The sequence below is a fragment of the Phalacrocorax aristotelis genome, chromosome 10 (genome assembly GCF_949628215.1).
Source record: "Phalacrocorax aristotelis chromosome 10, bGulAri2.1, whole genome shotgun sequence".
In the NCBI taxonomy this organism is placed as follows: domain Eukaryota; kingdom Metazoa; phylum Chordata; class Aves; order Suliformes; family Phalacrocoracidae; genus Phalacrocorax; species Phalacrocorax aristotelis.
The window spans coordinates 17,685,788-17,711,784 of NC_134285.1; the positions used below are offsets into that span (position 1 = coordinate 17,685,788).

Sequence of the window (25,997 nt, forward strand, 5' to 3'; positions counted from 1 at the left end):
CGCGGCGCTTCCGGTGTGCGTAGGGAAACCGTCCGTGTGGGCGCCTGCGGACGGCGGCGGTTTGGTTCCGCGCTGAGCCGCGAGGAAGCGCCATGGCGGCCAGTGCGGCGGGGTGCGGCGTCACCCTGCTCCTCCTGGCTCTGTGCCTCCAGCCGCCGCCCGCCAGGCCCCGCAGCCTCCGCTTCGTAACGTTGGTGAGGAGGGAAAAGGGTGGCGGTGTGGGGAGCCTGGGCCGGGCCGCGGTGCCGGGCCGGTGTGACGCGGTGCCGCCCGCAGGTGTACCGGCACGGAGATCGCTCGCCCATCAAGGCCTATCCACGGGACCCCTTCCAGGAGGGCGTATGGCCCCAGGGCTTCGGGCAGCTCACACAGGTACGACGGGGGCAGCCGGGGGGCGGCCGGGGCCGTTGGTAACGCCCAGTGTCGTTGCAGGTGGGGATGCGGCAGCAGTGGAAACTGGGCCAGGCCTTGCGGCGGCGCTACCAGGGCTTCCTCAGCGACACGTACCGGCGCCAGGAGGTTAGTGCCTCGGCGTGCGGGCTGCGGCTCCTCTGCCGCCACCGGGAGGGGTTGGGGGGAAGCCGGGTCCCGGGGTGCGTTGTGTCCGGCCCGTTTCCACTGGAGGCTGCCGAGAGCTTTGAGGGGCGGCTTGGGGGTCTCGTGACTTACAAGTCTGATGAGAAGCACCTGAGGGAGCTGGGGTTGTTTAGCCTGGAGGAGGCTGAGGGGAGACCTTATCGCTCTCTGCAACTACCTGAAAGGAGGTTGTAGTGAGGTGGGGGTTGGTCTCTTCTCCTAAGACACTAGTGATAGAACAGGAGGAAATGGCCTCAAGCTGCGTCAGGGTAGGTTTATATTGGAAATTAAGAAAAATGTCTTTCCTGAAAGAGTGGTCAGGCATTAGAACAAGCTGCCCAGGGAGATGGTGGAGTCACCATCCCTGGAAGTGTTCAAAAAATGTGTAACCATGGCACTTGGGGACATGGTTTAGGAGGCCTGGGGGTGTTGGGTTGGCAGTTGGACCTGATGATCCTAGAGGTCTTTTCCAACCTTAATGATTCTATGAGGTGAGGAAGGGGGGGCAGGGTGAGGTGGCAGCACTCTCCCCAGTGTGGGAGCTGGGGCAATCCCACCAGGGCCCCAGAGAGACTCAGTCAAGGAAATTAATTCCAGGTGGAATTGGAAGCAGGAATGCTGTGCTGGAGCCAGTACTTGTTTCTTACTTGAGATCATGATTTCTGGGGCGTTTTTGCCATGTCAGCTGACAAGAATGCAGCCAGTGTTTGCCCTGCCCTCCCCAGGGCACCTCAGGTGCCATCTCACATGTATTTGAACACATAAGCAGTAGTTACTAACCAGAACTGACTCTCTCCTTTCTTCCTGCCTGTAAAGTATATACAGCTTCAGTCCCCCAAAGCTATTAACTTTCCTCTGTCCCTTCAGGATGTTGCTACACTTTATAACAGCTCTTGAGAAACAGGTAGGTTTCTTTTATAAAATGTTACAGAGCCCTTGTGGAACCCTGTGCTAAGCCCAGGAGAAAATTTGAAAGATCAAAAAAAAGTAAGGAAATAGAAGATCCACCCCCACCCCCCTCCAAATACTCCTGCTAGCTGATCAAAGAGGTGTGAGTCAAGTGGAACACGAGCACATGCCATGATGAGCGGCTTGCTGTCACCTGGGGTGGGTGGCGGGCCATCAAGACCCTCTTGTTCCACCCCTGGCTCTGCGTTGGCCCAGTTATTTTAGCTGAGCTCAGTTTGGGTGATTGACCAGACGGGGCGCTTTTCTGTCTTTGTTTCCCCCCCTTTTTGGGGTCCCCAGTAAATACCCAGCTTGCCATACTTCAGATTACATCCCTTCTTTGACGTTTGCTTCATCAACAAAACTTCCAGCGTCAGCTCAAACGCAGATCCTTTAACCTCCCTCAGCAGTTCCTTCCCAAGCATACTTTGCTCTTACAAAGCTTTTGCCAGCTGAAACTGTTTTCCTTCTCTTGCTCAAGAAGGAAAAACAAACTGAGGCATATGCAAACAAAAGCTGTTCTGCTAACCAAGCCTGAACCTCTGCTGGAGTTGAGCAACCTCCCTCGTAGGAGAAGTGTTGCCTCCTGGTGACACTGTATGACCGTCTGTCACCTGACTCATCGACAGGCTGGAGCCCTGGCAAAAGGTGCTGAAGAAAACACATACGCTTGGGGCTTAATTGTCTTTTATGACACTTTTAGAATTAGATCATTATCTTTTAAAATATTTCCTTTCTATTTCCTCAGAGCTTGCTAAGGATGAAAGCAGTCCTGCCTAACAAGTACAGGGTCCATTGTTTTCCAGCTGCAGATAGGAGGTAAAAGTGGGTAGAAATTGTGAAAGAAAAGGCAACTTTTTTTTTTCCTCATGACTGTTAGGTTTTGAGATACACTTAACATGGGAGATGCTATTTGGAGTGAGTATATGTATTTTTTCTTACGTTTCTCTTCATATAACATTAAAAAAAAAATCCCAATCTTGACATTGTATTTCAACTTCCTGGCATTTTATTCATGTTGTTTCAGATTCAACATGCTGTTTTCTAGCACATCCATTATTTCCTGTGTCTTCCTCTTGTTTTATCACTGGTTTCTCTTCAGTCTCCCCCTAAGTGTTTTCAGTACACAGGTACCAGAATACCAAAGTTTTGCCATTTTGGCCTTATGAACTTTTCTTTATTTTTCTCGTTTCTCTTTTTTTCTGTCTCAGATCACTTTCTCTCTCAGCTCTGAAATGGTAAGTCTTGGACCATTAATCCCAAGAGCCCACAATGATCAAATAAAATCCCAGCTCCCCCTTTTCTTTCTCTCCTATTAGTAGGATCACTTTCGTCTTCATTTCTCAGAAAGAAAAACTGAGGTTTGGAGAAGCCAGTTTTTTTCATGAGTACAGCAGGTCAGTTCCTAGAACTGAACGCAGAAGTTTACCCCAGTCCTGCTCTGCAAATACAGTGCATTTCCTATCCGTGCCTATCATTATCTGCACCTCTGTCTTGCTCTTGTTTGACTCTACCTCATATTCAGCCTCCTTTCTGTCTGTAATTCCAGTGCATCTGGCTATCCCACTTACCCAGAACAGGCTCCTCTGGTATTAAACTCCAAATTGTCTCTGTGTCTGTCCGTCCTTAGAGTTTTGTCCAGGTTGACATCAGCAGGATGACATCAGCATCACTCCAACTCCTGTCATCCTGTCGTCTGTGAGCAGCTGCAGGGTGCTTTGCAGTGTCCCTTGGTGGGTGCGTCATCCGGCATCCAAGCATCACTGCTTACAGTAGCATTACTAACGGCACGCTGTCCCTGTCCTGGCAGATCTTCATCCGCAGCACAGACTGTGATCGGACGCTGATGAGTGCAGAGGCCAACCTGGCAGGCCTGTATCCCCCAGAGGGACAGCAGATGTTCAACCCTAACATCTCCTGGCAGCCTATCCCTGTACACACAGTGCCCGAGTCTGAGGAGAAGGTGAGTTAGTCTCAAGGATATGTACCGACTGCTCAACCAGCATGTTGTGCTGACTTCTCCGAAAGTCTTTCCTTCACCCTCCATTCAGATTGTCTTGAACTTCTTCTGGGACCTACCTTGCAAAGGTTCTGCTGTTCGCAGAACACGACAAGCAGTCAGGGCTTGCGTTCACTCAACAGGTTAGCTGCAGCCCCTCAGCAACCCACAGACAATCTGCAGTATGTCAGGAGGCAGTACTTGAGGCTCTTTATTGGTGCATCCAGCTAGCCAGGGTTTCAGTAGCCATGCATGTTGACTGCAGATTCTGTATGTCAGTGTTCTCAGTGACCTAGCTGCTTTTGTTGTCTCTGCCCAGCTACTGAAGTTTCCTTTGACCCCCTGTCCACGGTATGAACAGCTACAGAATGAAACACGGCACTCAGCAGAATACATAAATAAGACCAAAGCGAATTGGGTAAGTGATTGTTTGCACAAGATAAGGTGGTCTTAGGCTTGTAGCTTAAGTATTATCACCTCTATATAATCAGAGCTCCGAGAAAAGGGTAGGAATACATCTGCATGTAATACACTATGGGATTGGAAAATTGAGGGCCTTTTTCTTTTCTCGTACCTATAGCAATTCCTGCAGATGGTGGCAAATGAGACTGGAATCTGGAACATCTCTCTCGAGTGTGTTTGGAGTGTGTATGACACACTGTTCTGTGAAGTAAGTTTGGCCATTGTCTTACAGCCACAGGAGTTTGGTCTTTAGGGGACACTGGATTTGGTAGAAAATAATTTTGCAGAATCCTATAAAACAACTTTTCACGATTCCCACCCTACAGTTAGAAGTAATGTTCTAATTTTAGAATAACAGCTCCTACTCACTAGAGGTGTGTGCCAAGAATTACCTATTTTTGCTCCCTGTAACCTCTCACTTTGGCACTGAGATATACATCATGCCAGAGCCACCAAAAGTCCCACCTGCATAACAAATATCTCTTTTGAAAGATATCTCAGTAGAAAGTGGCCAGAGTCTGAAATCTTTAGATCTCTGTGGACGAGTCTGAGTAAAGTAAGGTAGAAATGAGATCTCTGGAAACTGAACGAGTGTTAACTTCATGATTTAAGTTGGGAGCTTAAATTAGGACTATTCCTGGTTTTACCTGTAGCTCTCTGTTACTTTCGATCAATCACTTTTCTTTCTGTGCTTCTGTTAATACCACCTCTGAAAGAAAGTAATGCTTTTATCAGTTAAGTGGGGTTCGCCCACACCTGTTTTTTGATCAGTTCTCAGGTCCTTTCCCAGAGAAAGACTCCAGAGACAGATGTTACCCTTTTGCTGTCTGGTGTAGGGCACCACGCTCTATATTCTTGTGGAGTTTTGTTGAAAGCACATCTCACGAAGGCTTAAACAAAATAAAAAATTGGGTTAGCTGTGCTGTGATAATGCTAAAGTAAAGGTCATGCATCCAGGAAACTTACAGTTGTTGGACACAAGTTTGTTTGTGTATAATTGTACAGCATGATAAAGTAAACTATAGACATCTTTCATGTCGCACTAGCTGATTGTGGAAGAAGCAGTAAACCCAAGCATTTTCACACTGTGTCATCTGGATTCTATGGAGGTGCAAGGCTACTTAGCTTGCTGGCAGCGGTGTACAGTGGTATATACTGTTTTGGGGATGCAGAAGATAAATCTGCACAGAATTGCACTTTGCTACGTAAAGTAGCAGCTTGAGTTTCTGCGAGCTGAGAGTATTCCTGTCCAGAGCTGCACTGCGCTATGTAAATTTGCCCTTTGTATTATAAACCCGATCTCCTAACGATCACAATGAAGCAACTTCTGTCGGTAACAAAAATTCCTTTGGTCAGAGAGGTCAAGATTTTAAAATCTTCTGCATTTTCAAGACTCACTTAATGACCTTGCAGGCTGGGCCTGGAAGGCCAGCTGACAACCAGTGTAATCCCCAAGAACCTGGAGAAAAGATCAGTGTCCCAAACCAAAACCAGAATGCTTTGAGGAAGTTTTACCCTCCAAACTATACCCTCAGGCTGATCAGTCTCTTCACCTGCTTTGGGCTTCCTCTGTTTTTTTCACTCTTACTAACAGTTGCCTGAAGAGAAGGATTGCTTTTCTCACCTGAGCCAGGAGATTTGCTCTGCCGTCTGGCTGGAGAAAATGAAAAAGTCCAAGATACTACTCAGACAGAATGGGCCCATACGGATATTCAGCCTCATCTTCTGGCAGTTTAATGGGATGTGACATAGAAGTTTGCTCTGAGTAATGTCAGGGAACCACAACTGCTGTTTGTCTGCCAGTATAACTAATCCTTCTTGTAATGGGTTGGTTGCAAAAGCAAATTCTTCTCTTGGCTCCCAGTTCTGTGCATTCTGGGTTTGAGTACCGGGCTTTGTCAGTGGTGCATCCCAGTATTACATCTGCACAGCGCTCGTTTTCTCCAGTATCCTTCAGTGGCCCTCAGAGCCTCTGGGGAAGTTGTGCTGCAGGTGCACCAGAAATCCTGAATTTGTGCTCTCTCGCTTTTCTGTTTTTTTTTTTTTTCTTTGCAAGCCATCTGCAGGGCATAATCAGCCACACGTGAAGTAAATGCCCTAAGATTATTGTGTCAGTGTTACAACATAACCCTGTGCTCCAGTTGTGCTTTCACAGAAACGTAGCTCCTAGATTTTAATCTTTATGCTTCTCATTATTAGTTTCTGAAACAACACTAAAACCCACATATATTCTTTGTATGCAGCACAGCAGCGTGAGGACAGCAGCATAAATAGAAAAGGGGCATATTTAAAATAATATAGGTTACTGCTACTTATTTGTAGCAGTATGGGCAGGTCTCCAGACACCCCGACTGCCACTCTGATTAATCTGCGATCAACGCTACCTGCAGATGAGTATTCTGTTTCTCTTTCTAGCAAGCACACAAAATGAATTTGCCAGTATGGGTGACACCAGATGTCATGACTCAGCTGAAGCAACTAAAAGACTTTGGTTTCGAATTTCTATTTGGGATCCACAATCGGGTAGAAAAATCTCGTCTGCAAGGTGGTGAGTGCACCGGGGAGGGAGCTTCAGGCTGCCCTGTCTAGTTTTTGCCTCTCACCAGCTGTTCTCTTTCCTCAGGGGTCCTGCTGGATCACATACGGAAAAACCTAACCAAAGCAGCAAACGTCTCTGCCCCCCAGAACCTGAAAGTACTTGCCTATTCAGCGGTAATTCAGAGCTTGGGGCCTAGCTTTTATCATCCTCCTCATCCTCACAGGGGATTGGGGCTTGGTGGTAGTTTTAACCCTTTCTGGCTTCTCTACAGCCCATGCAGTGATCAGGACATGCATCTTTGCCTCTGGCTGGGTGGGATGAGCAGGATCTGGCATGATTCCTTTGAGACCCCTGAGGAAAATTCCCAACCTGCACTTTGTTCCTGTTAGCTCAGGCTTGTGGGTGTGGCTTTGGGAAGCCACTGCTGTATTTATTTGGTAGATGGGTTGATGCCACTCAGATGTGATGTTTCAGCAGTGTAGATACAGAGTCACCCTGCCTCTCCAGCAGCCTACTGCCTGGAAAGTCAAGCACCTCTCCCAGATTGCTCCCTAGAGATTAATTCTGACAGAACAGTGCAGGATCTATATGGCTCTGTTTCACTTTGTCCCCTTCTCTGGCACCCTCACAAACCACCATTCTAGCAGTGCAGTTCCTCTCCTTTCTTCCAGATAAAAGTTACAACAGTGATGTCCCCCTCAGCACTGCCCTGTCCGTTACCGGTATGCTGTAAGCTGCCCTGCCATGTCCATAACAGTGACTGATTTGGTTTTTTTCCCCTCTCTCAGCACGACACCACACTTGTGGCACTGCAGATGGCTCTAGACGTCTACAACAAGATTCAAGCACCATACGCCTCATGTCATTTATTTGAACTGTACCAAGAGGATGATGGGTGAGGGCTGCAGTAAAGACATCAGCTTTGATTTCACCTCAAGGGTTAGGTGCCTAGGCTAGGCTGCACCCTAGGGGGATGCAATCTTGCTCCTAGTGGCAGACTCTTAGGGAAACTACCACCAGAATAAAGGAAAGGGTGTGCACACTGAGTGTTTGGAGGAAGGATGACTTTAGCTGGAAGGGGGGAAAAAGAAACCAACCAAACCCAAAACCAACTAGCTGTGTTTTTTTTCAGTAACTTCTCTGTGGAGATGTTTTTCCGGAACGACAGCAGAAAGGAACCTTACCCACTGACAATCCCTGGCTGTCAGCATAAATGCCCACTGCAAAGATTCTTGGAACTCACGGATCCTGTTGTTCCCCAGGACTGGGAGCGAGAATGCCAGGTAGCGAGCAGTGTGCATGACACAGGTGAGCCTAGGCTGGACCAGAGCATGCCAGAAGGGGAAACTTTGGATGATACCATGTTGACCACTTGTTTCCTCCCTTGCAGAACTATTTGTGGGTCTGGCTGTGTGTGGATCCATTCTTCTCCTCCTTATAATCCTCCTCTTGACGGTACTCTTTTGTATACAGTCTCAGCCCCCCGGCTACCGGCATGTTTCCAACGAGGGAGAAGAGCAGGCCTGACAGTTGTTTCAACTCCTTCCCAGGCGGTAGGAGGGAGCAGTATTGCCGCTAAGGGTGACTGGGTACCTTCAGTTCTTCTGCTTTGCCCATTGCTTCCCAGAATGAAGCTGGACTTGATTTTTGGATGCTTTCTAAAGGTGACGTCCCAGAGGGAGAGGACTGAGCTACTCTAATGGAAATGACACCTTAATTCTGAAGCCAGCCTACTGTGTGGTACCCCCAGTACCCATCCAGCTTCCGTAGTCTGGGATTCCCAACATGGCCAGTTGGAGCTGGTCAAGAGTTTTCCTCCTTTCAGTGATTGTAAATGTTACCACTCACCATGACTCTGGCAGAGTGGCTTGGGCCTCCAGCAGCTGCCACATCCAGTGCAAGTAGGAGTTGCAGCTTTCTTCAGGGTCAACCTGCTTTGAGTGCTTTTCTCTCAAGCTGTTGGGCTGATGGTGGTTGGTGTAGAGGGCCCAGGTCACCAACAATGCACTGCGACTCACCTAGCATCCATGCAGAGGGAACTGCTGCAGATGATGGCAGACAGTGAAAAGCATTTCTTGAGGTTGCTGCTAAGTAGCTGCTGCGGGCAACTCGTCTTTTCTCCCACTCCTCACATCGTGGTTCAAGAGAAAACTGGCTTGGAATCAGGACAAGATCGAAAATCCAGCAGTTTTTAAGAATTCAGCTCAGAGTAGGTTACATGTGATCCAAAGAAGCTCCAAGAGCTTCATCAGAGCAATTAATTCCTGTGACCGTAGCAAACCTGCACCCAATTTCTTACACAATGTTGGCTCTAGAGAGTCCCCATAGATCAGAAACTTTGGCCCTGTCTAAAGAGTCAGCCTTTGAATCCAACTTCCTGACCTCTGAACTTCAAGTACCTACTACAGGGACTATCCAGTACTGCAGGCAGCCCAGATTTCAGCTACAAGCCCAAGGAATGTGCTTTAGTAGCAGAATGCTGTAATTAAAGAGATGTAGCAGAGCTGTTTACCTAAGGCTAGATTAAATGCCAAGTTCTGTAGTTTTTCTTCCTATCCTCCCTACTGGATGGATGACAAACAAAAAAAAAAACATTAAGGGTGAGAGTCTGCAGGTGACTGTGGATCCCTTTATTTGACATGCTCTGGCATTTTGTCCAAAGCATGATTCTTTTTCCAGGCTGGCCTCTGTGCACACGCTGCAGCGGCTGCAATGAACTTTACGCCAAGGGCTCACCACCTGCCTTGTAGCTTTTGGCAGAAAATGAGAGACTGCAGCAGGCACCAGAAGCACAGGCTCTTCACGTGGTAAGGCCGCACATTCACTTCCCACTTTTACTTCCCTTTCTGGTGCAGTTCCCTTCCCTTCTTGGCAGCAGAAGCCAGTTCTTAGGTTACAGACGTTTCCTTTTCTTCCCCTATGGGGTACTGTGGGGACTTCACCCTACACCATAATCAGCATCTGCCAGCATGGGAACTCTAAATCAGCAGAAGCAGCTTGCTGTTCTCAGCATCTTCCTCACCTTTTTGTCCTCTGAAGATACAGTCTAGGTCTCCTGCACAGCAAGACAGTCATAAAGAAAAAGCTGCTGCCTGTAAGAAAAGGCACTAGAAAGAGGTAATAGAAAGTGCATTTCAGAGGACCAGACCTGTTATTTTTAAAGGCAGCAAATTTTGCACACGCAAAGATTTCTATCATGATTTAGACATTTTGACTGTGAATGATTTTCTGTAATTGTTCCAATACATTTCCTTTTCATGATTAAAAGCAAATTCACACTGAACTCTACTCCTCTTCTTCTCTAAGAGTTCACAGGGCTAGCACCAGGGTGCTCAGTGTTGGAAAACAGGCAGTGCTTCCTGCAGTGTACCCCCCCACCCAAGGTAAATCCCGATGTACAATCCCACTTGCAGCAGAGTGAGAATTGAGATAAACTATTTTTGACTGCAGCAACCACACATAGGTACAGCTGAGAAGGCAACGTGTCCAACTTGGAAAGGTCTAGTGCAGACACAGTACTGATGACTGGTATTTCCACCACTGTTCTAGGTCTCTTGGCCCTCCTGCACAAAGGTCAATAACTTCTTCCCCCCGTACAAAAAGTGCTTCAGCAGAATGCTCAAAGGAGCTGTTCTCTATTTCAAAGAATTTCCGTTTAGTACAAAACTTTTATTAATATCAATACTGCAAAACTATAAAAGTGAACACAGAGAATCTGAGCAGGCCCAGAGCCTGTCCCATCTATTAACCTCTAGGACAGCAGCAAGGCCCAGGCAGCTTTGTAAACAAACTAGAAAAAGCAAAACTTTTCAGTTTAAGAGCAGTCTTTGAGATTCGGCTCTGAGCAGGGGTGTTCAGAAGAAATTCCTCATTTCTGCTTTACAATGTTTTTCTCCAACATCCTGAAGCACAGAGGCATGGATGGAAAAAAATTACCTCATCAGTGGCACAAAAAAGCCTCTAGAGCTCTGAAAACAGAAACTACACAATCAGTAGGTTCCCAGCTCCATACTGCCCTTGCATCCCATGAGGCAGGTGAAGAGCTCTGGCATCATCATGTTCTTCGTGGTCTAGTTAAATAGCTGCAAGCACAGAATAGGCTAAGCCTGAGGTCTCGACAGATGCATATTTTCCAAGAAGCTTGCATACAGAAGGTTGGTGTTACCTAGGCTACCCAAGCAACCCATTGCCTCATCCCTGTGAACATTCTACCTTTTCAGGACATTAACCATGTTAGCAAAGGGTTTCTGAGCTCAGTTTGACTAGAACAGGCTGAGGGACCTGGTCATGAGCTGCTCCACAGCAGCCTGCAGTAGATGGTAACCTCTGACAAGTGATGACAAGCAGACGTGGCAGGCTGCAAGCAGTATCGTCAGCAGGATATGAGAACATCTTTGATGTTTTCCTAGTGCCTCAGAAAATGGGAGGTAACTCCACTTGGAGGAGGAACTGAGTACTGACACAACTTTCTAGACGGGGAAGCAAAGGGAATCAGGGAAACAAGATCAGATCCAGGGAGGAAGGACGAAGTCAAAGTGTAATGCCCTGCACATCTTATAGTGCCCATTGCCAAGACTGAATTTGTACCCTGTGATCCAGAAAGGATCAAAATACTAAATCAGTTATCTAGATCCTTCCCTTTTCGCTTCCTTCCCTGTGATTTAGAATTGTTGTTTTTCATTCTCATCTCCTCCAGCTCCCAAGACAGTAAGTTAGCTTTGAGTTTGCTTGTCCCAGGGTTTGCCTGCCTCTGCCCTCCACGTCTGGACAAACTCCAGCTTCCAATCCCCTGTTCTGTCATGGCTTTCAAAAGATGTTCTTGCTTCTTGGCCACCATCTCCTCACGGCTCCAGATCAGAATATTAAAGCCTGAGAGGAAAAATTAAACACTGTGCATCAGAAACTCTACATCAAATATAATACCTTAGACTCTGTCACTTAAAAACGCCAGAGATTCAAAATGCTTTCTCTCTTCTAAGGTATTTCCAAGGTACAGAGGATGTAAAGATGCTTACTGCAGGCGCTATCTCCACACAGCCATGGAAGTTTGATCTAATTAAGAAACGTGATCAAGTAGTTCCTAATCTCATCTGTCTCGCATCTAAGACCTAAATCTATAGTTAGCTCCCTTAATGCCATATGGCCTGTGAAAAACTGAGTAGTCGTGGCTCTGCAGCCTAGGAAATTAGATAAATTAAACAAAGGGAGGGGGTACAGCCTAGCAGGATAAGGCTTGTCCCCCCCACCCCATCCTTTTCTGTGGCAGATGGCAGCAGCTCCCTGCTGCAGGGAGGCTTCTCACTCCTCTGGACTTCATGTGCTCAGGAATGTTGCACAGCAGATGACTAGCAACCTGTTTTCTAACTGCAAAGGTGGAAGACTGAAAAGAAGGCCTTGATCTCTTTTACACATGTAGGAAGTCATAGAGGACTACTAGCAAGTGGGATTTGGGACACCCTCACTCACAACTTGCTTTAGACTGGAGAAACAAGCCTGCCCTTTTCTGGGACTGGAACCCACCCATGCTTAGTGCCCTAGGTTCTCGTTACTTACCCATGCCAGAAGCCAGCGTGTCTCCCATAGGGTTAAATTTATTGAGCTGAAAATGGAAACATAATCAGAGCCTGTAAGAGCATCGCTGCTTTTGTAACAGCAACAAACCATCTGGAAAACCCACTGTTCCCCAAAGAGTATTACAGAAAATCCACAGATGACCGTTGACCAGCCCTGCTTGAGTCAGCAGCTAAAGCTGCAGCTTTAGCCGGCAGCCATACCCCCACGAGAGTGTGAGCCTGTCATAAGGAAAGAGGATACTCCTATTGTTCTAGTCCCTAACCCGTATCTCTTGGCTGTGATTCAACACACAGCAGTCCTTTTAGCAGTGGCGCTCAACTTACCGAGACGATACCAGAAGCATTTGGATCGTGGAGTTGACAAACCATCTCTCCGGTGTTTCCATCGAATACATCAACGGTTCGTAGCTCATTCACTGTGTATCCTGGGAACTTAGGGTCTGGGTAGCGACCTGCTACGATGAGGTCATAGCGCGGGTGCCATGTTGCCTAGTCATAGAGCAGAGTGAGGGGGACACAGCTCATACTGACGCACACCAGACAACCAGCAGTGTAAGCAATGGTTTGTACATCCCACCCACAGCCTGAGGAACAAGGGTATCCTCAGAACAGTGCTCTGCTGGGAGTTGCTGCAGTGTGAATATCCACCCATCGATGTAGTATCCTGACCAGGAATCAGACTGTTTTGGATGTACGGCCAGCTGTTAGCACCAGGTGTGATGCTCCTCTCAGACTGCGCTGCTTAACTCACCTTAATAGGTGTGAGGTGCTGAAACTGCCGATGTGGATGTGGGATCAGATGCTGTGGCTTGGTCCAGTCTGAAGAGGAGTAAACCCTTATTTCACTGCGCTGGTCTGTGCTCAGGAGTTTGGCACCATCTGTTGGGCTGAAGTAAGCTAGGGGAGGGGGGCAACAAGACAAACAAAAGGTCACAATGCTGTGATTGACAAGAAACACGGAAGTCACATTTCTCTGATTGGAAACCCATTGCTGTTTCTTTACCAGGGAAGTGAATATGGCCATGTGCCCCAAAAGACAAGACTTTCCCTGTCTCAGACAATCTCAAAACTCTTACAATCAGTAAACTGAGACCTACAGCACTGGATTATATAGGAAAAATCATTATCCTCATTTTAGAATCACAGAAAAAAGATGTTGCAAAGAAAGGAACTTGCCCATTCAAATGGAAAGTTAGCGGAAAAGCTGGAGACAGACACCTGCAGTTTGGACTTCCATGAACTGGTACAACTGCACCCAAGAAACAGAGGCTTGAGTCTGTCAAAGGAACTGCCCCAATAAATTCCATTTTCTAATCTCGGCCACTGCTGCTTCCACACTTACCTCTCAAGGAACAGTGCCACAGTTTGTACGGCAAGTCTAAGACTGTGCTGCAGCTGCCCTATCCCCCTCCCTGCCTCTGGCAACATGTTCCCAATGCCTGCCTTGCTTTAACACTAGCTACCATGCAACTTCGAACTTGAGTGAAAGTCAACATTGCCACAACAATAAAAGGCGAGCTGAGCAGACTCTCTGCAGACATCCACACAATGAAATTCTTATCTCAACTCACCTGCATTAACAGGTTTGTCATGAGGAAGCACATGAAGAAAATTCATTTTGTTTTTGATGTTTCTGAGGTCCCAGATTTTGACTGTCTGATCCACAGACGCTGTGGCCAGCAACCACTCACACCGGGAGTTAAATTCCACATGAGTCACTTTCTTCCTGTGCAATTTCAGCTTCCAAATCTGCAGCAGAGGAAACAGAAAATCACGTAGGAAAAAAATAATCAAGGACTGGAGTAAAGAAATGGAATAATAATCTACTAGTGCAGAGTAAAGAGGTCATACATTTACACAGTAACAAAACTTCTAAAATAAACCAAGAGTTTATCCACTGGAAACAAGAAAGGAGAAGAATGACCTTGGGAACTAACTATTTAATTCTAGGAGAACTCTGATCCACCAGTTTATTACAGCCATGAGAAAGGAAAACGCAATCCCTGTTTCATGGAGGGAAATATTAATGCCACTGTACAAAGCAAGATCACATCTGGAATGCTTTATGCAGTGCCAGTCTTCCATCTGCAGAAAAATTAAAACGAACTGGAACAGGTACAGAAAATGCGCAGCCGAGACAATAATAATAAGGAAGGGCCTGCTTTGTGGAAGAAGACCAAAAGAGCTTGCTTTATCTTAGTAAAAAAGGTGAGAGGAGACATAACTGGCATCTAGAAATAAATCAGCAAAGAAATGTGAGGGTAGGGGAAATATTTCAGTTAACAAGAACAAATGGATATAAACTGCCTGTGAATAAATTTCTATCCAAAGCCGGAAGATTATTTCTAATCAAAAGGGTGAAGCTGGCTCATACTCCCTACAATAAAGGGCATCTCCCAAGTGCAGAAAAGACTGTCACTCTCTTTCAGGAGAAAAAAGGAAAGGAAGCAACTAAACATAAATCATTAGGAGCACTCCTGACTCTGCCCACTAATTTACACAGATGCCTCTAGCCACAGCTCACTGGATGGCAAACTTATAGCTGTTACCCTTACAGGCAGGAGAAACGGTAACTGCAGTGTGACAGTACAGCAGGCTCTTGAAAACAGGGCTCACTCCAGCTGTTCTCAAATATGTTTCTGTACTGCTTCAGAGTGGAAGGTGCAGTCTAACTCTGCCTGCCCTCTTGCGTCAAATGGCAGTAGTGCAATTTCTATCCCAACATTTGCTGTATTGCTCGTGTACCTGCCCCAAGGTCATGGAAGGCTATACATCAAAGCAGTATCTCCTAAATGGCTGCCATCAGCGCAGGAAGTTTCTGGAAGTGTGAAGGTCGTTGGCAGAGGGTGCTCACATCTTCAGGTTACCCTATAATAACTCTGGCCAGTAGAATCATAGAATCATTAAGGTTGGAAAAGACCTCTAGGATCATTAAGTCCAACCATCAACCCAAAACCCCCATGCCTCTTAAACCATGTCCCAAAGTGCCACATTACATGTTTTTTGAACACCTCCAGGGATGGCGAATAGTAGCAAATACTCTTAAAGAAGAGGGAGCACAGAACGCAGTCCCTGTTTGTGAATTGTTACTGTTACGCTCAACAATGTGAAAACGTCTAATGAATGGCAGAAGCAGAGGACTTCTCACCACCTAGACAATGGGTGGACTCATCTCCTGAGCTGCAAGGTACTTTCTCCTCTTTTCAGGGTCCTTGTAGCGTAGGAAAGCACATGAGCCTTGACGATTCCCGTAGAGAAGCTGCATGGAGCCATACAAACCTCTTCACCTGAAGTGCTGAGCAGGACCACGTTGCCTATATTGTCACCTGTCACAACTGCACGGCAGCTTGCAGAAACATCAACGCTGCAGTACCAGCAACTAGAGGGAAAGACAAAAAATCAGTGCTGCCTCCCCCAGGCAAGTGAAGGCAGGGGAGCTGTGGTTCAAATCTCATCCCTGGCAAGGGAGACTGTAACAGATTGTAACTGCAATGTCCTGCCTGATGGTGTGGGCCTGAGTTTCAGGAAGGGGGGCAGCTTATCAGCAATGCTTCCTGGTGGTGATTGAATATGAAACAACTTCCTAGTCATTTGTGAAGTGCTCGTTAGATGGAGTGTGACACATTGGGACACTGAACATAATAGAGGCTAAAAAGCCACTTGGTGCTTGCCCACGGATACATCTTGGGAAAGATCAGAACACCCTTGTGACATTGACAAATGTACAGAAACAGCTTTAAAAATCATGTTTTCCACAAAGCACTGAAGCAGCAGTAAAGAAATGACAAAAGCTTTGGACTGGAAAGTTGGACATCAAACTCTCTCAACTTCACACTCCAGGAAACAAAACAGAATAGAGACTTATGTGATACAGACTTACGTCTTAACCCCAGCTCTGCTGGGATGGGAAAGGCAGGGAGAATAAAGCCGGGGTCCTTTGGGAACATGTTAGGAAAGCTTCACTTGCAAAGATAAATTATTCTAGAATTCACGGTCATGGAAACTAGCATGGTGAGCCTGAAGCCTCCAGAAGGGCAGCAGAGTAAGCTCAATAGCCTGAAACTCAAGATTGTGCAGGGATGTTTTGTGGCTTTCCTATGCTACCTGAGCTACTACAGACAAAACACAGAACACAATGAAGAGGAGGAAGTTATCCTGCTCTTCTCACCTCACACTTTACGAAGGGAAAAGCTGTCAGTATCTGCAAGACAGGAGATGGCGTCACCAGAAAGCAACTTCATAAGATGCAGGCAGCACACCCGGCTGCTGTAAAAGCCCAAGTGCCCTGGGACTGCCTAGCTTGTCACCCTCCCTGCAGCACTAGATCTCGAGCAGGAGCCAGTCTCCAAGCTCCCTTACAGGACCAATTCAAGGGTGTCCTAACACTGGCAAACAGGAAGATGTTAGAGAGCACACAAAGCAGCATAGCATTAACCCCAAGGAACAGAGAATAAGCCTCACACTGCTCCCTTCTCACCAAACGTTATGGTGCTCATGGCCACAGTCCGGGGCACGGGAGATCACCTGCACTGCTCTGCCCTCAAGGTCCTGCAGACTCAGGGTGCCATCCCCTGATGCCACATAAAGCTTCGCTGCCTCATAAGGACTGAACTTGAAGTCTCCAAGAGAATCTCCTGGCCCTTTCTGGAATACACACAAAGCCAAGAGGCATCAAGGTTAGAGTGGAAGACAAAAACCTTAATACAACACTCATCTGGAACACACTGCTGGTTTCCCTAGGTACAATGCACTGCTTTCTCACAGGGCATGTACATAAGAACTCATCTTGCAAGCTGAGCACATACATTCTGAGCCTGTAAGTTCAACCCCACTGCTTTGGGCTGCAAACCTCATTAGCAACATTGCTTCCTCTGCTCCGGGGGTAGGACTAATCTGCAGTGAACCACCTGGCTCAGACCAGGCTCAGGAGATCACAAGCAAAACCAGCACCTTTCCAGGCAGAAACCACATAAAATCTCGTGATGGTCATGCACCGAGCTTTTCTTACAGAGACTTCATTCACCAGTTCCCTACAAGCTGCTTCCAGTGCTGTATCTGGTCTTTCTCAAGGTACCGGCAGGCAAGATGAGAGCAGTGCAAGGAGAAATCCTACTGCTAACCCCATGGCACAGGAATCTTATGTTCTGTATTATGTTGTATTGTTGTTATGTTGTTTTGTTAATGTTATGTTGTTTTGTTAATGTTATTTTCCCCCAGTCTGTCTACTGAGGAAATATGGAAACCCTACACAAGGACAGAAAAGAAGGATGCTAGCTGGGAGTCCCCAAACTCTTTGATACTCAAGTGCACTCCATCTGTTGCTCATAGAGCAAACACTTAATAAAGTCTGACTGTAAATTCTAGATTTCAAGAATCCAATAAGATAAAAACAGGCCTGCCCACAGAGCTTGCCTGTTCTCAGAGCGGTAGGAGGGTGGCATGCCCTTTCAAATCCAGGCATCATTGCTGTGACAGGCATCCCAATGTGATATGAGATCCTCATGTCCCAGGACCCAGTCTGTCCCACCTTGCTCACCTGGCCAGTCACCCCAGCACAACCTGGGTTCACCTTCTGCCCTATTACAAGGCCGCAGCTGAAACAGCCAGTTTGGAAACCAACCACAGAAGTTGCCACCCAGAGAATCAGGTGGAGAAAAGGAAAGAGGTGGCTAACCCAAATTCCCTCACTTACCTTTAAGCACTGAACTGAAGTAACTAATTGAAGAGCTCAGGCTTCTTCATGAGTCCACAGAAAAAGCAACAGTCTGAGAGGGTGATTCTAAGCACAGGCAGACAGAGTAGCCTCTAGCAATTCATCTCCTCTTTTCACTCATTACTGAAGGAGCCCAGACTCTTTAATTTTGCTATTTTAGATAAGCACCAAAAAAGTTAGATGGGATGAATTGGGGTGATCCCTATGACACACGCACCACTTGAATTCAGTGGCCTTTGCGGAGAAGCACTGAGGGGACTATAAATTGCCCTGTAAAAACCATCTGACAACAAGCATCACTGCTAACAGGTGAAGAGGTTAGAAGGTCCCCAGGGCACAAAGCTATGGGAGGTTTAAGAACAGACAGCTGAGGAAATGCACTGGCACCCCCATGCTCTACCATGTACAACAGGCAGTAAGCAGCATCAAAGAGTCCCTCCCCTTCATGAATAAAAGCTCTCTCCCACCCACCACCCTGTTTCAGGGAAAAACAAAAAGGGACAGTGAGCCTCCATGGAAAAGAGAGGATCCCTGAAATTTAGAGGATAAAGGTCATGTACGTGGAGAAGAGGAAGCCCAGGACCCACGTAGTAGAGACAAACATCTCTCTCTCTCTGTAGTGCTCCTGCCAGCAGGACACAGAGGCCCAAAGCATTGCTGTATTTCTTACTCCCAGTCCTCGGTGCTGGTGAAGACCCGGACAGTATTGCCATTAAAATCCTGCAGGGTGGTAGTGCCGGCAACTGACGAAGTGTACAGCTGACTAGGGTTAAAGGGGTTAAACTTCATTCCTGTGATGGCCCCTCCAGCTCCCATCTACAAGGAAGGGGATGAACAAAAGGAAAATCCACTGAGTGATGGGGAAGGAGAAAAGTGTGTTCTATAAGTCTGCATTCACTGCTATGTCCTTAACAGCAACAGTGAAACACACCACAGCCCTTCAAGGAGAAAAAGACAACCACGTCTTCCCACATGATGGCTATCTAGACAGCTGCCCTCCTGGAGGACAAAACTGCAACTCCTTCAGTCCCCAGGCAATGTATTCCCTGGCTGGCTGGCACCATACAATTTACAAAAAGAGAAAGATGACCCTGCAATTTCTGGAGGATAGACCTCCTCCCAGTGTATACCTATGTATACACTTGGGAACAAAAGTTACTGAGTCTTTGAGCCCCTGTCAGTATGAGAATGGCTGAATACAGCGATAAGGGGGCATGCCAGCTATACAAACCATTCATTCTACCTTAGTTTCTCACTCCAGATAAAGGAACTTTGTTTCTCCTCACTCAAAGTCGTTTCCTCATCTGACACAGAATAAAAGGCAAGCAGAGAAAGATCAAGACCTAAAACAGACAAACCCTCTCTGCCTACTTGCTTCCAGCATCCCTTTAAGACAACTGCTTTGCCAGTTGCTGAATTATTTTTCCACTGAGCACACACCAAGTACTGCTTCATTATGAACGTCAGCAACATGCCTTAGTTCTCCCCAGCACTAGAACAGTCTGGGTCTTGGGAACAGACATGCTGTTGCATCTCAGTCATGCCCCACAGCTGGCTACCCTGCAACCCGAGACCCTTATGGGCCTCTCACAACAGACCTCAGTTTTGATCTGCATTATTTGGTGGCACTCCCATTTTCCCTCCCACCCATTCCACACACACAGAGGCTTACCCCTTTTATGAAGCAGGTTTTAGTAAGTACTTCATAGTCCCAAAGGATGATGTCTCCACCTTTGGAACCAACAGCTACAGTACTGGGGTGTGTCGGATGCCATTCCAGGCATGTCACTCTCCTGTCAAAGGGACTTGCTGTTCGAAAGAGGCGGTATGAGGCAAGAGAACGCAGAAAGGGCAGCTGCAGACACTGTTAAAAAGATAAAGAGAATTATTACTTTTGCAGGGATCCACAAGATTCTCTGAATGAGGAGGCTAACAATTTCTAACTGCCATCAGTGTCAGCACATTCACACATTCACACATGCCGCTCCAGCTGATGGAAATGGGCTCTGTTGTTTCTCACCATTCATACATTCACATTCTAGGCCTCTTTGTAGAATGAACATGCTGTCCCCAAGGGAAACAGCCTGTCACCACACAAATCCACATCAGCCACAGCACTCGGAAACCACAGAGAAATGAGAGATACCGTACCTTAAATGGTGTACAAGGAGTTAAGCCTTGTGGGCTAAGCTAAAAATTAACATTTACATTAACAAGGAAGGAGAACGTGCCTCCGCACCACAATCTGTGTCTTTACCAAGCATCCCAAAATGTTACACATCGTCCAGAGATACAATATTATGTTCCCCCACCCAAACTGCCTGCAGCTCAACTATACAGCATAGGAGCAAACAGAATACTTCAAATGAAAGAGGGAGTATGGCTCTGAAATCAGTAAAACATTATGGATTTGATGTCTGTGAAGAGGAAACATCAATAGAAAACCTGACATGATTATCAAAGTAGAGTGGGTACAAAAACAGAATGACAGAACAGTCAAGATTAGTGTGCAAAAGTAGCACTGTGCAATAACTCCAATGGTAGAGTGGGTAAATTTAAATGTGATTCAAGGAAGCACAGAATTAACAGAGGGATAAAATGTAGAGCGTCAGGGCCAGGACAACCGAAAGCGAAAGCCATCTCAGCTCTTGCATTTTACAGGATTAAGAAACATAAGGGTGCGCCAGACTTGGGAGCCACAGTGTACGTGAGGAACTTTAAGCCCCTTTAAAGTTTCCCAGCATGTGTTCATGATGTTTTTATGTAGGGAGCTGAGATGTCCAACAGGTCATGAAGGAGAAACTCCTCACCTGCCTGAGCTGGGCACGAATGGAGCCTCCCAGCATGTTCTGGTAGACATAATGAACAATGCTGCACTGCCGCTCCAGCTGACGGAAAAGGGCTCTGTTGTTTCTCACCATGGACCCGCCTCCACTCCAACCTGTTGGAGAGGAAAGGAGTAAAACTTACTGAGAGCCAACATCTCACATGCTCATTCAATAAAAACATGGGAAGACATCTGTATTTGCTGCAAAATCCACAAGGGGAGTGTCTCTAAATGATTCTTACACACCTAAGGTGCAGCAGCCTCTGCAATTATGGAACCTAGTGCTTCCCATAGCCTGCCAGAGCTTTGCATATGCTTCCTCTTGCTAAACCTTCCTTCTCCTTGCCAAAGACTTATCAAAAAGACAACAGGAGAGGACTAAGGCAAAGCCACAGATGGTGCATCTCTTGGACAGTACACACCTTCCGTGGTTCATCCCCAAAATCAACAAAGCTATCCAAAGCCCCAGCAAATTGGAAATACCCCATGGGAGGCGGTAAACCCCAGGTTACAGCAAAGGGAAGGTCAGATGTGTGACCAGCAGAAACATTAACATCTGAAAATTCCCCAAGCATAGCGACACAAGTTCCCACACGGTTCCTGAAATGCCTGCTTGTGAATCAGAATTTTCGATCTGCTTGTGCTGTAACCCATAGAGTCTGCCTACAGCACAGCGAGTTCTGTTTTGGATAATAGACTTGCTGACACCTCGCTGACAGAAAACCTTTCTGTTCGGAGTGATTTTTGCTGAGTACAGCATGCTTCCACATTTTGTTCATGTTCCAAGTTTTGATCTTCAGGGACCTTTACATAAAAACCAGATCTGTTCAGTCCCATGTCTGTGATCTAATCATCCGCACAGCAATGGTCTGTAACACTCCAGGGGATCTAGATGTCAAATGGGAAAGAAGCATTTCTTAAAAAACAAAAATACTATTTTCGTTTAAGGATGATTATAAAAAAGAACCCAGAAATGGCACCATTTAATATGATTAGAACCCATATAAAATCTTTTTTTAATGCAGTGGTGGAGCCTAGAAGCACATGGGTGTGAAACAGAAGTTCTTTGTTCACATGCCAACATAGTGCCAACACTTGGCACACCTGTTGAAATAGGTTAAAAAGGATTTATATTCTAATTCCTGTTTTTCACAAAAGAATTAGCATCCGCAGTTCCTTCTGATGGATCCATTTCATTACAAAGGATAATTTATTAAGAAACAAACTTTAGGTCTTTTTAGAATCTGCTGGAAGAAACCCTTTACAAAGGTGTTTCAGTTGGAAGAAACTGAACCTGTCCGGGAGAAAAAAAAAATTTCCAAAACATATAAAAATCAAAACTGGAACACGAATGGAAAACCTCAAATACAAAGGTCTTCATCTTCAAAAAGCATTAAGGGAAAAATTGATTGGCTTCATTTTTCCAAAGTACCAGCTACATCCAGTTCCCTCTGGATCTTACAGGAACTGCAGATGCTCACCAAATTGGAGCACCAGGCCATGAAGTTGCAACGAAAATCAGGTAGCTAAATTAACTACAGAAGATGCTTTAACTATCCACAATTATTCACAGAACTCCTTTCAAATAAAGTATTTTGCCTCTGTCCACTGTTCACACTGCCAACTGCTCTGAGTTTGGAGTTATACACCAGACAATGGAGACAGGCAAAACTGTAGAACTCCGCTATCTCTGACTGTTGAAAAACACTTCAGCAATTTCTGGATCCTTACAGCCAAAAGTGTACAGAAAGTGTGTAATATTTCCATGCAAGGCAGTAACTCTAGTGATCTCCTAAACAAACAATGGAATTAAACGTTTCGTCTGAGAAAAGGAGGCTGAGGGGAGACCTTATCACTCACTACAACTACCTGAAAGGAGGCTATAGTGAGGGGGGTGTTGGTCTCCTTCCCCAGGTAACAAGTGACAGGATGAGAGGAAACGGGCTCAAGTTGTGCCAGGGGAGATTTAGATTGGATATTAGGAAAAATGTCTTCACTGAAAGGGTTGTCAAGCACTGAAGAGGCTTCCAAGGGAAGCGGCTGAGTCACCATCCTCGAGGTATTTAAAAGATGCATAGATGTGGCACTTAGGGATATGGTTTAGTGGTGCACTTGGTGGTTAATGGTTGGACTCGATGATCTTAAGAGTCTTTTCCAACTTAAATGATTTCATGATTCTATTAAAATAGTCCTTACCATAGCTGAAGCCTACACAGCTTTCTTGATAATACAAAGCACTAACTTTTCCAGTATCTTAGAACTTAATCACCACTCCTTGTTACATAAAAAGTCATTAAGAGATTTGTTTTTTAAAAAGTTACATACTAAAAAAATGCACAATGGGAGAAGGGTTAGTGGAAATTCTGCCCAGTCTAATCCAAACATAGAGGTAGAAAGTATTCCTATATACTGTAGCAAAAGTTAGAATATGCAAAGATTCAGGTGGAAATGTCAGTTTAGACTGCATGCTGTAGGATACCAAGCTGCACTAAGAATTGCATGGGAGAAGAAACAACATTTTACCAAGATTGGTCTGTCCTACAATAAGGCAGACATCTGGTAATTCAGGAATTCCACAGAACTTAACCACACTCAAATGAGCTGTGACAGCATCTTCAGTGAGCAGGCTTCGACTGAGGGGTGCAGAGTCTCAAAAATTAAACACGCATGCGTGTGCGCAGGCACTCACTCACTATACAGATAACCGGAGGAAGTTACTACCCTGATTCGTGTCTGTGTATCACTTCAATATATAACCCCATCTGAACACTCATGTCTGAGCACGCGTCTTGGCATTCTCCCTCTTCAGCTAGTTGGTGCCTGTCACTTAGCGTAAATCTTGTTGGGAGAAACAGTAAGGATCTGAGGAAATGTTACCGATTTTCTCGGGGGGTTTGGATGTTTTTCTCACAAACAACCTCTTTGCTTGTGGCTCGTTCCCTAGTTCCTCGTAGTCCCATTTCCTCTTTCCAGCTGATTTTCCCTCTTCTGGCCAACACTCATGTGCGCTCTCATGCTTCTTGTCCTTTGGATGGTTCACTGGAGCCATTCTGTCTGACCACTATAAGCAAACAAAGCACGGAAGGTAAGACTGCCATACACTTTTAACTAGGAGACAGAAAAACTGGAATTAAACATATCCCAGTGGTCTGACAGTAGTGATTATACCTGTACCCTCTTTCACCAGCAAGACACTAGCTTTTTGTTGCGCTTTGCTGGAGAGGGAGATAGGTTCAATGAACTTCTTTGTTCACATATGAAAATGAGCATATCCTAAAGCATGTGTTTTGACAGATGTGCTTCTACTGAACTTTCAAGCTTAAAACCTACAGATCTGCATAAAGTACATCTGTGAAACCACATAATACACTAACTGTTTCTCCAGTAGCTCACATTGAGCTCTTTAGATTCAACTGAGAAAAAGGTCAGAGCTTTTTATGACAGTGGCCAGGGCCAGTCTGGCAGCAAACAGGCTGAGGACATACCCCGTTTAACGGCCCCTTTCCCTCACCACCACCGTCCGACCCTGGGGCCGGGCCCCGGCCGCCCTCGGCGGGCTCTCCGTACCAGCCGCGTGACGCAGCGGCTCCTCTTTTGCGTTATGACGCCACCCAGCCCGCCAGGAAAGGCGCGGGCCTCCCACCGCCTTCCTCATAGCTGCCGGGTGGCGCGTCACACGCTCTTCGCAGCCGCACGTTTCCACACACGCACCCCCTCCCCAAAGAAGAGCCTCCCCGAAGAGCCCGTACTTATTTATAACTCGGGAATTGCTGTCACGGACACCAGCCCGCGTTAAATACAGCGCAGCGGGGGCACGGGCTTCCCCACACGGCGCCCGGCCCGCGCCGTCCCCGGCCCCGCCGCCCTCAGCCCCTCGCACACCCCCGGGCAGGAAGGACGGCCCCGCTCCGGTCTCACCTGCGCCGCAGCGGCCTCTCTCCGCTCCCCCGACGCGGCCGAGGACAGCGGGCGGCAGTCGGCCCCTCCCCCGCGGTTTCATAACCGGGGCGGGAAGCGGCGGGGGGGGGACGGACACGGAGACGGGACAGACACATAGATGCGGGGAGCGGTTCCGCGCCCGCCCGCCCCGCCGAGCCCTCTCCGGCGGGGAGCAGGGGGAGGTCGGGGGTGCCTGTTCTTCTGTCCCCGCCTCTCCTACCCTTGCCGGCGGGACTGGGAGGGCGGCCGCCAGGCTGTCGCTCCACCGGGGCCGCGGCCTGGCCTGAAACACGGAGCCAAAGGCTCCGAGGTGTCCTTTAGGCTTACTGTTGTTGGCTTTTTGGCACAAGACTAAGGATCTGAAATACTTTACTAGTTTCCAGAACACCAGATCGATGTGTTAAAGCTGCACGGTAAGGGCCCAAAATACACCAAACAGCAACCAAAAGGAAAAAAAAAAAAGATACTATTTCAAAACACCACTTCCACAAGAAGGGGGACTGCAGGAAGGATGGGGACAATCTCTTTAGCAAGGCCTATTATGACAGGGCAAAGGGGTGATGGTTTTAAACTAAGAGAAGGGGGATTCAGACTAGATATGAGGAAGAAATTTTTACAGTGAGGACGGTGAAGCACTGGAACAGGTTGCCCAGAGAGGTGGTAGAGGGCCCATCCCTGGAAACATTCCAGTTCAGGCTGGACGGGGCTCTGAGCAACCTGAGGTAGTTGGAGATGTCCCTGCTCACTGCAGGGGGGTGGGACTAGATGGCCTCTAAATGTCCCTTCCAACCCAAACCATTCTGGTTCGAAGCTGCACTGGTGTTAGAACTCAACAGAAAAAATGCATTTTAAAGGCAGATGAAAAAGTCACAGCAAGATCAGCTCAGAGACTACCAGATCCTATGTGAGAGAGCAGACCAGAATGGGGAAGGAAGAGCCCTGCCAACACAGCTGGATGTACCGGCATGTGCCCCTCCACCTGCGAAGGAGGCTGTGTTGTGTTGGGAGCCTTATCTCTGGAGTGGTAGGGTCTCATGCTTCAGGCCCACCAGTAACCATGCTGAGCAGTTACAGTCCATCCACGCTGCTGGCTATGAACACAGGTCCCAAAATATCTGTCCATAACCACTCCTTGAACTGTGGGGCTTTAGGGTTTGCTTTTGGGTGTTGGGTTTTTTTGGGGTTTTTTTTCACTATAACTACAGTTACCTGTGCATTTTCTCACGTATTAGAAAATGCATAGAAAAACTACTAAGAAAAACAACAAAGACCCAGACTGTGTGTTTTCTTCCTGAACTGTAACAACATTGTATTGGTTGCTGCCATCCTAAGAACGAGTATCAGAATGACATGCACAAAAAATCATAACCACTGACAGATAACACAATCTGGTTTTGAACATATATGTCAACCCAATCAGC

At 46.8% G+C, this 25,997-nt stretch overlaps 2 protein-coding genes across 10 annotated transcripts; one reads left to right on the top strand and one right to left on the bottom strand.

Moving 5' to 3' along the window:
* The first annotated feature begins 5 nt into the window (after positions 1-5).
* On the top strand, positions 6-9,807 carry ACP2 (acid phosphatase 2, lysosomal). 4 transcript variants are annotated; one of them, XM_075105436.1, is made up of 11 exons: positions 6-194; positions 277-372; positions 433-519; positions 3,335-3,487; positions 3,843-3,941; positions 4,104-4,193; positions 6,401-6,533; positions 6,609-6,679; positions 7,313-7,419; positions 7,657-7,832; positions 7,915-9,807. In XM_075105436.1, the coding sequence occupies exons 1-11, from the start codon at positions 93-95 to the stop codon at positions 8,049-8,051; spliced, it is 1,251 nt and encodes a 416-aa protein (XP_074961537.1). In that variant the 5' UTR covers positions 6-92; the 3' UTR covers positions 8,052-9,807. The 4 variants fall into 4 exon arrangements, with proteins under 4 accessions (XP_074961537.1, XP_074961538.1, XP_074961536.1 ...); XM_075105435.1 differs by having other exon boundaries at positions 7-194; positions 6,609-6,697; XM_075105439.1 differs by lacking the exons at positions 6-194; positions 277-372; positions 433-519 and adding exons at positions 2,052-2,172; positions 2,273-2,343 and having other exon boundaries at positions 6,609-6,697.
* Positions 9,192-24,929, bottom strand: DDB2 (damage specific DNA binding protein 2). Of its 6 annotated transcripts, none has more exons than XM_075105420.1 (11): positions 24,556-24,929; positions 23,515-23,698; positions 20,621-20,751; positions 19,483-19,674; positions 16,575-16,741; positions 15,377-15,476; positions 13,669-13,846; positions 12,849-12,994; positions 12,422-12,586; positions 12,078-12,123; positions 9,192-11,393 (listed from the first exon to the last, which is right to left on the bottom strand). In XM_075105420.1, the coding sequence occupies exons 2-11, from the start codon at positions 23,684-23,686 to the stop codon at positions 11,143-11,145; spliced, it is 1,548 nt and encodes a 515-aa protein (XP_074961521.1). In that variant the 5' UTR covers positions 23,687-23,698; positions 24,556-24,929; the 3' UTR covers positions 9,192-11,142. The 6 variants fall into 6 exon arrangements, with proteins under 6 accessions (XP_074961521.1, XP_074961523.1, XP_074961520.1 ...); XM_075105422.1 differs by lacking the exon at positions 16,575-16,741 and adding an exon at positions 18,481-18,626; XM_075105419.1 differs by having other exon boundaries at positions 20,621-20,754.
* Positions 24,930-25,997: the final 1,068 nt, after the last annotated feature.

What these genes read in the sequence shown, in the direction of transcription:
- ACP2 (XM_075105435.1), top strand. Translation starts at nt 93, where the DNA reads ATGGCGGCCAGTGCGGCGGGGTGCGGCGTCACCCTGCTCCTCCTGGCT. An exon ending in ACACGTACCGGCGCCAGGAG is followed by an intron (nt 520 to 3,334) that starts GTTAGTGCCTCG and finishes CTGTCCTGGCAG; the next exon opens with ATCTTCATCCGCAGCACAGA. An exon ending in AAAATCTCGTCTGCAAGGTG is followed by an intron (nt 6,534 to 6,608) that starts GTGAGTGCACCG and finishes CTCTTTCCTCAG; the next exon opens with GGGTCCTGCTGGATCACATA.
- DDB2 (XM_075105419.1), bottom strand. Translation starts at nt 23,686, where the DNA reads ATGGCTCCAGTGAACCATCCAAAGGACAAGAAGCATGAGAGCGCACAT. An exon ending in AAACCTGCTTCATAAAAGGG is followed by an intron (nt 16,742 to 19,482) that starts GTAAGCCTCTGT and finishes TGTGTATTCCAG; the next exon opens with AAAGGGCCAGGAGATTCTCT. An exon ending in CATGAGCACCATAACGTTTG is followed by an intron (nt 15,477 to 16,574) that starts GTGAGAAGGGAG and finishes CTTTCCCTCTAG; the next exon opens with TTGCTGGTACTGCAGCGTTG.